The sequence below is a fragment of the Prunus mume genome, unplaced genomic scaffold (genome assembly GCF_029339155.1).
Source record: "Prunus mume cultivar Tortuosa unplaced genomic scaffold, ASM2933915v1 scaffold20, whole genome shotgun sequence".
NCBI lineage: Eukaryota > Viridiplantae > Streptophyta > Magnoliopsida > Rosales > Rosaceae > Prunus > Prunus mume.
In genome coordinates, this window is record NW_028296566.1 from 127,501 (window position 1) to 138,209 (window position 10,709).

The 10,709-nt window shown below is 31.1% G+C and overlaps 1 protein-coding gene and 2 non-coding genes across 3 annotated transcripts in view; 1 reads left to right on the forward strand and 2 right to left on the reverse strand.

Moving 5' to 3' along the window:
• The window catches only part of LOC103344104 (ATP synthase subunit alpha, chloroplastic), a 9,600-nt gene extending 2,517 nt beyond the window's left edge, over positions 1-7,083 (reverse strand). The window contains exon 1 of the mRNA XM_089043725.1: positions 1-7,083. This exon is cut by the window's left edge and continues 2,517 nt beyond it. Coding sequence (XP_088899851.1) covers positions 6,244-7,017 — 774 coding nt within the window. The 5' untranslated portion in view covers positions 7,018-7,083 and the 3' untranslated portion in view covers positions 1-6,243.
• TRNAS-GCU (transfer RNA serine (anticodon GCU)) lies at positions 4,003-4,090 on the reverse strand. The gene has a single exon. It is a non-coding gene; the product is annotated as a tRNA-Ser (tRNA).
• On the forward strand, positions 5,697-5,768 carry TRNAR-UCU (transfer RNA arginine (anticodon UCU)). Its single transcript has one exon. It is a non-coding gene; the product is annotated as a tRNA-Arg (tRNA).
• Positions 7,084-10,709: the final 3,626 nt, after the last annotated feature.

The window sequence follows — 10,709 nt, forward strand, 5'->3', positions numbered from 1 at the left end:
AGAATTATCCATTGATACGACATGCTGCTTTTTCCATTCATTCCTTTCAGGATCAGTCGTGGTCTTACAAACTCTACCGATGATGTGGACGAATCCGTTGCTTCATACAAGTGTGTAAAAGATGCTAGTCGCACTTAAAAGCCGAGTACTCTACCGTTGAGTTAGCAACCCCAATAATTAGAATGTGTAGATACAATCAGAATCCCAATAAATAAAAAGATTGAATTGCACAGCGCAATCAAAAGCAATCAAAATATTAAAATAAATTTAAAAATTTCTAATTGATTATATTCTGAACATAATAAAAATTAACGGATAAAAATAGGCATTTTAAATATTTAAATATTTAAGGACCGCCCCTTGTCTCTTATGTTATCCATTAATGAATTAGTACATATAGATTTTTATTAATTTTAATCTTAATCAAAATAATAAAAAAAAGACTTCTTGTATCACAGAAAATCCAAGAACCCATTATTTGAATGAAATAAAATCTATGGGACAGAGATATAAATAGATCCTTATTATCCACGATCGGATTATATTTATTTGATACACTGTTGTCAATATGAATGTTGAGAAAAAAAATACAAAAGAGAAAACAAATTATAAATCTAACTAACAATTTAAATTTCAATCAATTTTAATAAAAAAAAACTAAGTACTTGTGTTGGATTGGCACTACATAATATATACAATATTTATATACAATATTGGTGGAAGAATAAATTAAGGAAGATAAAGGGAAAAGTAGAAAAAAAATGAGGTTTATTTGATAAGTAAAATAAACAAGTTTAATCCTTTGTGTTTTTTTATTTGTTCATAGAGTTCCACCGAAAACCACCTCATTGACAGTAATCTCAAAATTTTATATTTATAGACCCGATTACTTCATTTATTCACTTGATCTTTTTCTATCTATTTATATAAATATAAAAAAATAGATTTTTGTTGTTATAAAAGACAACATTCTATAGTAACAATAATAAATTAAGTATGATATGAATAGAACAAAAGAAGAAATAGCAACGAAACAAAAAGGTTATCCAAAGCTATATACAAATCATCCACATCTTCTTTTTTTATATTTCATTAATTGAATTTTGTTTGTTGATTAAGGCGAAGCTCCGTAAAAACCCCCGCCTTTTTTGAAATATCATGAACAGTTCCTGTAGGTTGAGCACCTTTTTCAAGGAAATATAGAATAGCAGGAACATTTAAATAGATTTGATTCTTTATCGGATCATAAAAACCCACTTTACGAAGATCTCTTCCCTCTCGTCGGGATCGAACATCAATTGCAACGATTCGATAAATGGCTCATTGGGATAGATGAACAATACCCCTAGAAACGTATAAGAAGTTTTCTCCTCGTACGGCTCAAGAAAATTATAAATTATGTCTTATGTCTATAGTATAGAATTATAACATCAAACATATCCATAAAATAAATAAATTAATTAAATTATTGATTTTAAGTACTTTTTTCTTATTCTTCCCAACCGAAAAAAAAAAAATTATTTGCACCCTCATAACTCAAGTTGAATAACTCTCAAATAACTCAAAAGAAACCTTTTAGGTATTTCATTTATTGAGTGGTCTCTAACCCCTTTTGTCTGTCTACTTTAAGAATCTATTTTGATTCTTCATTCTGATCTAGTTGTTGAGACAATTGAAAAATGGTATTTCCTTGTTCCAGGATCTTTATCTTTGCCTTGAATCATTGGGTTTAGACATTACTTCGGTGATCTTTAAATCGTTTCAAAATGGCAGCAACATACCGTTTTTTGTGATTTCTTTCTATCAAAGAATCATATGAATGGTTGATTCCTACGTAATACACTTTACTTTTGATTTGATTTGATTTGATCGAAAGAGTTTTACCAATTCTAACATTAATTTAAAATTAAATCGAATTGGATCCTTTAGATTTATATATCGAAAATATACTTACGAAGTTGTTCCAATTTATTGATCGATACTAACCTTAGATTCTTGCCCTTGAGAAATTAATCAATACTTTCTACTCGAGCTCCATCGCGTACTATTTACATCACAACACTCCAAAAACGGGGGTTCCAGTAGAACAGAACAAACGATGTCGAGCCAAGAGCACTTTCATTCCTATATAATATAAAAATGGTGGATGTAAGAATCCACAGCGGATCATGTCCTTCAAGTCGCACGTTGCTTTCTACCACATCGTTTTAAACGAAGTTTTACCATAACATTCCTTCAGTTTGGAACCAGTATGTAATTGATTCAATTATGGAATCATGAATAATCATCGGTTCGGCACGAATAAACAAGTTATTTTTAATCTCTATCTTCAAGTAACATGATAGGATAAATTCAACAATTTAACACTTCTTCGAGTACCAAGAACTCATAAGAAATCATTAAAAAGATTTAATTGATTGAATAATTTCCTACCCGATATCATTATTTGCATTTTGCATAAGGTTTTACAGTAAGGACCATTCACTTTTTATCATCATAAGAGAGAGAAAAATCTATATTGGATTAACCCATCAACGATAAAAAAAGATAGATAAAAAAGACTTATGTAAGAAAAGGTTTAAGGTTTAGGTTGTTATTTTTTCATAGTGTAAAATCAGTATAACAAGTCACAAACAGATTAAATTTCGTATGCGTGTTATTTGAACTAGATTAAATTTATGAAAAAGATATGATTCAGATTTCATATAAAAAAAAAAAAGAAACAAGAATCACATTCTATACCAATATTATACCCTTAAACGGAAGACTGTTCGAAAAGACAATCTTTAATTTTTATATATTTTATTATGATATAGATATATATATTATATTTTATTATATATTAATAATATTATAATATTATTATGGGTCAGGTATGCTCTGGGACGGAAGGATTCGAACCTCCGAATAGCGGGACCAAAACCCGTTGCCTTACCACTTGGCCACGCCCCATTTCTAGTCGACACTAATAAACACTAATATTGGTACTGGTTGTTCGTCAACTCCAGTCTAAATATCTATCATCTATAAAATAAATTACTACAATTTTTATACATGTAGACATAGAATTAAACTGAATTATTGATCATTACATATAATTCAATTAAGATATTGTATGAAAGTATGATTTATTCTATTCTCTTTTGATTTGAGAATTGAAGGATTGTTGATTGGGTGAGTTCAAATCAAAGAAAGTTTTTTGGTCTATCTTATTTTCTTTTTATTCATTTTTCTCTTCTATGAATAATAACATATTTATAATAATTAAATAATAAAAAAACTCAATTTATTAATAACTCAATCAAAATAAAATACAATTATCCTCAAGAACAAAATGTTTGTTATGCTTAATATATTTAGTTTGATCTGTCTTAATTCCGCTCTTTATTCAAGTAGTTTTTTCGTCGCCAAATTGCCCGAGGCCTACGCTTTTTTAAATCCAATCGTAGATGTTATGCCAGTAATACCCCTGTTTTTTTTTCTGTTAGCCTTTGTTTGGCAAGCTGCTGTAAGTTTTCGATGATATCTTTTGTCTAGACAAATTCATGATTTATTAAAAAAAAAAAACTCTAAGAATTGATAAGACCAGATAAGTCTTACACCCTCAATTCAAATATTGAAATTCTTGTACAACCGCGACAAATCTGGATCACCCCACTTCATTTCTTGGTGTAAAATAAAAAAGGTAGGGTTTGCGGTATAAAAACGGAGAATCTATTCTCTTTTTTACTAAAAAAATCTTGGAGATTATGTAATGCTTACTCTAAAACTATTTGTTTACACGGTAGTGATATTCTTTGTTTCTCTCTTTATCTTCGGATTCCTGTCTAATGATCCGGGACGTAATCCTGGACGTGAAGAATAAAAAATAAGGTTTTTGTTTTCCTTGCTTGATTTTTAAATGCTCTTAGTAGTATTTTATTTATTACACATCTTTAACTATTAAAAAACAAAAAGAACTCGCGAAAAATTCGAAAGAAAATATCGAGTCATCAACAAAAACGGAAAGAGAGGGATTCGAACCCTCGGTACGAAAAACTCGTACAACGGATTAGCAATCCGACGCTTTAGTCCACTCAGCCATCTCTCCTCCCAATTGAAAAAAGATAATACTATGTTACATTATAAAAAATAAGGCTTAAAAAACCCTTAATAATTTTTTTTCATCCGATCCGAAGGGGCTTTTTAGTTCCACAGCCCGGCTAAGTACTGACCAGGCCGGGCCCGCCCTTTTTGTTCCAACAAATCGTAAATAAACGGATTTATTTAATTTGAAAACTAAAATACTTGCTTGTTATTACGATTGGAAAAATAAAAATAAAAAAAAAATTTCATTTCGATTTCTATGATTATCGAATCAAATGATATTGAATCAGAGTGTCATTTCTTATCTTAATTTTTTATATTTCTTATTTTATTTATATTCCTTTTATTTCAATTTCAATTAAAGTAAATATAAATAAATAAATAAGAAATAAAGGAACTGTGGATTCTTGCACAACCCATTTTCATGTATGTTATGGCTTAAGTAGTTTTGTCGAGACGTCTAGGTCAAAAACCTACGGCAAAAAACACTTGTTATTTAGTTATTTAAATTAAAAAAATTCTCCTTTCCTCATCTCATTAAGTTCTCTGATACAACACGTAAACGCTCTAATTTTAATGATTATTTTATGATCCTATCTTTTCTTTTAACTTTGACTTTTTATTACGACCAATTTTATTGTTTTATTGTTCGACAAAAGGTTCATTTATATACAATAATCGGATTGTAGCGGGTATAGTTTAGTGGTAAAAGTGTGATTCGTTCTATAATCCCTTAATAGTTAAGGGGTCTTTCGGTTTGATTAATATTCCATTCCGATCAAAAACTTTATTTCTTAAAAGGATTTAATCCTTTACCTCTCAATGAAAAATTCGAGGAATAATATACATTCTCGTGATTTGTATCCAAGAATCAATGAAAAGTTGAAAAATTGGATTATGAGATTACGAAACATAATTTTTTTTATTGGATCAATACTTCTATTCTAAATGGATAAGTTCTTAATTTATAAGTATAAATAAAGGATCCATGGATAAAGATAGAGGGTGTATTTCTAATCGTAACTAAATCTTTAATTTAGAATTTGTATGTAGGTAAATTGAAGCAAAATAGCTATTAAACAATGACTTTGGTTTACTAGAGACATTGACAAATTGTTTTAGCTCGGTGGAAACAAAATGCTTTTCCTAAGGATTCTCTCAAATAGAAATAGAGAACGAAGTAACTAGAAAGATTTTTATAATCCCCCTCTTTTCTATTAGGGATCGTCTAGAAAGCGGGTTGTTCTGAATACATTCAGACAGAAAAGCTGACATAGATGTTATGGGTGGAATTTTTTTTTATTTCGTTCATGTCTTAATCTGGGAATTTGTCCATCTTACATAAAGGAGCCGAATGAAACCAAAGTTTCACGTTCAGTTTTGAATTAGAGACGTTAAAAATGATGAATCAACGTCGACTATAACCCCTAGCCTTCCAAGCTAACGATGCGGGTTCGATTCCCGCTACCCGCTTTTACTTTATCTTAGTTTTATTAAATATTTTAAGATTTATATTAATTCAATTTTTAATTAATTTTTAATTAAAAATTGAATTAATATAATGCATCATTTATTTTTCCGAACAAGAAATATTAAAGTTGGAATGAAAAGCGTCCATTGTCTAATGGATAGGACAGAGGTCTTCTAAACCTTTGGTATAGGTTCAAATCCTATTGGACGCAATTTATTTCCATATGTATTTTTTTTTTTAGATTTCTATGTCAAGAAATATGTTTTGAATGACTTGAATAAGAAACGCTCTTATTACATATTAATTTAATTACATATAAATTTAAATTAAATAATATAAATTTAAATAAAATAATTAATATATATTCTTATATATTCTAAAGATTTTAGTTTATTAGTTTATATAAAGATATTATAAAAAAATATATTTATATAATTTATAGATAAATTAATAATTTTTTATAATAATTTTTAAATGACTTGTTAAAGTCATGATATTATAATATCAAGTCATAATATAAAATATATTATATATATTATAAAGATAATATAAAGATTAAAAGATAATATAAAGATTAAAAGATTATATAATAATAATGATTATATAATATTTTAAATTCTAAAGATTTATAGAAAGATTATAATTTTATAATTAAATTAAGATTGATGAAGATTCAAAGTATTTCTTTATACTTGTTCCTGAAGTAGAAAACGTTCCATCTGTTCCTGAATAGCTTCTTTCAAAAGGGCTTCCGCTTCGTCGGTAAATGTCTTGGTAGATGATATGATTTCTTGGAACTGAGGTTTATTCGTTTTTAAGTAAGTACGTAACTCAACAAGAAATTTCCTTACCTGTCCGATTTCTAATGAATCAAGATAACCGTTCGTTCCGGTATAAATAGTCAGTATCTGTTCTTCCACCGAAAGGGGAGATGATTGAGATTGTTTGAGCAACTCACGTAATCGTTGACCTCTTGCCAATTGATTCTGAGTAGCTTTATCGAGATCAGAAGCGAATTGTGCAAAGGCTTCTAATTCTGCAAATTGTGCCAATTCCAATTTTGATTTGCCAGCTACTTGTTTCATGGCTTTAATTTGAGCTGCGGATCCTACCCTGGAAACAGAAATACCCACATTAATGGCCGGTCTGATTCCAGCATTAAATAAATCGGCAGATAAGAATATTTGTCCATCTGTAATGGAAATTACATTAGTAGGAATATAAGCCGAAACATCTCCCGATTGGGTCTCAACTATTGGTAAAGCAGTCATACTTCCTTCACCTAAACGAGAACTTGATTTAGCGGCTCTTTCCAAAAGGCGTGAATGTAAATAAAAAACATCTCCCGGATAAGCTTCGCGGCCCGGCGGTCTTCGTAATAGAAGAGACATTTGGCGATAAGCCTGCGCTTGTTTGGAGGGATCGTCATAAATGATTGAAGTGTGTTGTTCACGATACATAAAATATTCAGCCAGAGCTGCTCCTGTATAAGGAGCAAGGTATTGTAATGTAGCAGGAGTCCGCCGTTTCAGCTACCACAATAGTGTATTCCATTGCTCCTTTCCTGTAAAGCAGTCACCACCTGAGCCACAGAAGATGCTTTTGACCGATAGCTACATAAACGCATACTACATTTTGCCCTTGTTGGTTGAGAATAGTATCTGTGGCTACTGCTGTTTTACCGGTCTGTCTGTCCCCAATAATTAATTCTCGCTGACCACGCCCTATAGGGATCATAGAATCAATAGCAATAAGTCCTGTTTGAAGAGGCTCGTATACGGAACGTCTCGAAATAATACCAGGAGCAGGAGATTCAATTAATCGAGATTCAGAAGATGAAATTTCGCCCCGACCATCAATAGGTTTAGCCAGTGCATTTATAACACGACCTAAAAAAGCCTCGCTTACGGGTATCTGAGCAATTCTTCCTGTTGCTTTTACAGAACTCCTCTTGTATCATCAAACCATCACCCATTAATACAACACCAACATTGTTTGATTCCAAATTCAGAGCAATGCCTATCGTACCCTCTTCAAATTCTACTAATTCACCTGCCATTACTTCATCAAGACCATAAATACGAGCAATGCCATCGCCTACTTGAAGTACAGTACCGGTATTTAAAACCTTTACTTCTCTATTATATTGCTCAATACGTTCGCGGATAATATTACTAATTTCATCTGCTCGAATGGTTACCATAAGTATTTCTTATTTTTTTGAAGAAAAAATAATGCCTGCATTAGAAGGACTAATCCGTTATTTCTTTCACCGTTCCAAACATACCAATATTAGTACTTATGGTACGTAAATGTAACTCGTTGTTCAAACAACTATTCAGAGTTCCTAGAGCTCCTTGTAAGGCTTGCTGAAAAACCCGTTGTCTAACTTGATTAATCGCTCTTTGTTGTTCAAAATGAATGGTTTCATTTTTGTAATTTTCTAATTGTTCCAAAGTCTTATAGGTGGAATTAATCAAATTCAATTTTTCTCGTTCTATTTCAGAGTATCCATTCACTCGAAACTGATCCGCTTCCGTTTCTACTTTCCGTAAGCGGGCCCGGGCTTTTTCCAGTTGGTCTAGGGCCCCCTCGCGTAGTTCTTCTGAATTTCGAATAGTCTTCAAGATCCTCTGTTTTCGATTATCTAATAAATCACTTAATGAAAGTAGATTATCTTTCCATTCATTTCAAAACTTCCACGATCCCTTCCCGAACCAAACATGAATCTTTCGCTTCATTTGGCTCTCACGCTCAATTACTTATACTTATGGGAATTCCCATATTTTTTTTTAATGTAATGAGCCTATCCTCTCTTCTCTATTCATATTCGAAAATATCGAAACGGATCGCTAATCCAAGAACATAATATTCGGAGGACTCTTCTGACCAAACAAATAATTGTCAGCAAGGTTGTTTCTTTTTTTGTTTTTAATCCAAAGAATTCTTCTTACTTTATACATAGGCCATCGATTCAGCATTGGATAAAAAAGATAAATAAAGGGGGGTGAAATACCCATTTTTCCGATTTTTTCCAATCAAATAACGGGTTCAAATAATTTTAGCGACATGAGTGTTTTATATCGAAAAAAAAAATTCCAACTATTTGTTTTGAACCCGCTTCCATATTAACTTATTAACTAACATAGTAGTAGAAAGAATACCATGCTGCATCTGAACTTCAAACGGTTTAGCTTTAACCCTGTTAATGGTTTACATTATTGGTTGAGAGAGAATCAAAGTAGATTTACCAATGAATCGCGAAATGCTATGGTTCTTAAATATATATATATTTTTTCATAAGAAATTCGCGGAATCATGCACCTTTTTTTCCTAGTTATAACGAAAAAAATGCAGTTGGTTGGATCCAGCCTATTCTTGAAATAAACAACTCGCACACACTCCCTTTCCAAAAAAAATCAACACACCAAGCACTACGCTTAGATTTATTGGATTTGTTGCTAAAATATCGGTATTAAACCCGAAACTCCCGGCGGATGGCCAATAACCCAAGGAAAGGAAAGAATCGGTTACATTTTTCATATGATCTCCTCTTTCTTATAGTTATAGATAGACTAATTATTTATATTTTTTTGTATTATTTTTATTATTAATTTCCCTATTTCTAAATAGAGTCAAAAAATATATTGATTTATAAATGGATTTTTTTTTCAATTGGAAATTTCAATAAGTGGAAATTTCCAATAAGAATGATACTTATTAGAGTTAGGTACCAGATCTTATGTCAGGTCAGTTACGAAATATCTCGTTTGTTGCAATACTTCCTAAAAAAGTTCTTCCATTGGACTAAGAAGGTAAAGGAAGAAAGCGAGTTGGAGTGAATTCTCATCCTCAAATCAGCTCTTTCCGGGTTGTTGGCCCTAAGTAATTTAATTGTAGGAGTTAAATCTACTATAATTCGAAAACAAGAGCAGCAAATCCAAGAAAATAAAAATATATATTTTTGGATTAAACAAAGGGGTTCGCAAATAAAAGGGCTAATGCTACAACCAGTCCATAAATTGTTAAAGCTTCCATAAAAGCCAGACTAAGCAATAAAGTACCTCGTATTTTTCCCTCCGCCTCTGGTTGCCTCGCGATCCCTTCTACAGCCTGCCCCGCAGCAGTACCTTGACCAACCCCAGGTCCAATAGAAGCAAGCCCGACGGCCAACCCAGCAGCAATAACGGAAGCGGCAGAAATCAGTGGATTCATGTTAAGTTCCTCGCACCAAAACAAAAAAAAATAAAAAAATAGTTAATGATACAATCAACCAACGAATTATGACTTAATTATTCCATCGCTAAGATTTATTCAGTTAAACTAATTAGAACCCCGAATTGAAATATTTCAATATTGAAATAAAAATAATATTAATATAATTATATTATTGAATCCGCAGAACTACTTCGATATCTATTTTTTAGTTCCTATCCACGTAGTTTTTGTGAATTCGTACAACTTTTGTTCTTTTCTTACATTTCTTTCTGGTTTCTTTTTTTGAACCGTTCTTTGTTTTTTTTTTTCGTGATTAAAATTCATTCAATATTCAATTCACAATTACAGATGAAACGGAAGAACTTCCATTGGAATCCCTATCTAAATTCACAATAGTAGGACAAATTAGATATATCTTTAGTTCATATATACCTAGTTAATATCACATATACATGCCTTTCCCCCATACCGTAAACCAAATATTCTATCTTAGATTTAATGGGGCTCTAGAATCATTCTTCGAAACATCGACAAGAGTTGTCTTATAGCGATTAGATTTCATACACCTAGTTCGACCCCCTACCCCCCCTTACTCCGCTAACCAATCTTTTTTTTTAATCTCGTTTTTTGTAAATCCTTAATCTTCCATTTTTATTATCTCGCATGGATAGGTACAATCAATTTAAATGGACGAATTTGTTAGAACGAATCATTGCATAGAAATATTAGTATTTGATTGATCTAAATTCATGTAATTTAGTATTTATTCAATTTTTTTGGTCAATCCGTAAATTGAATAAAATCGACTGAAATGAGAATCATTCTCCATACCATCTTTTTAATCGCACGTCAAACAGATACAATAAAAATTATTACTCAGATTATGACTGAATATTTATTTTATATTGGAATTGAATAAACAAAACACTATAAA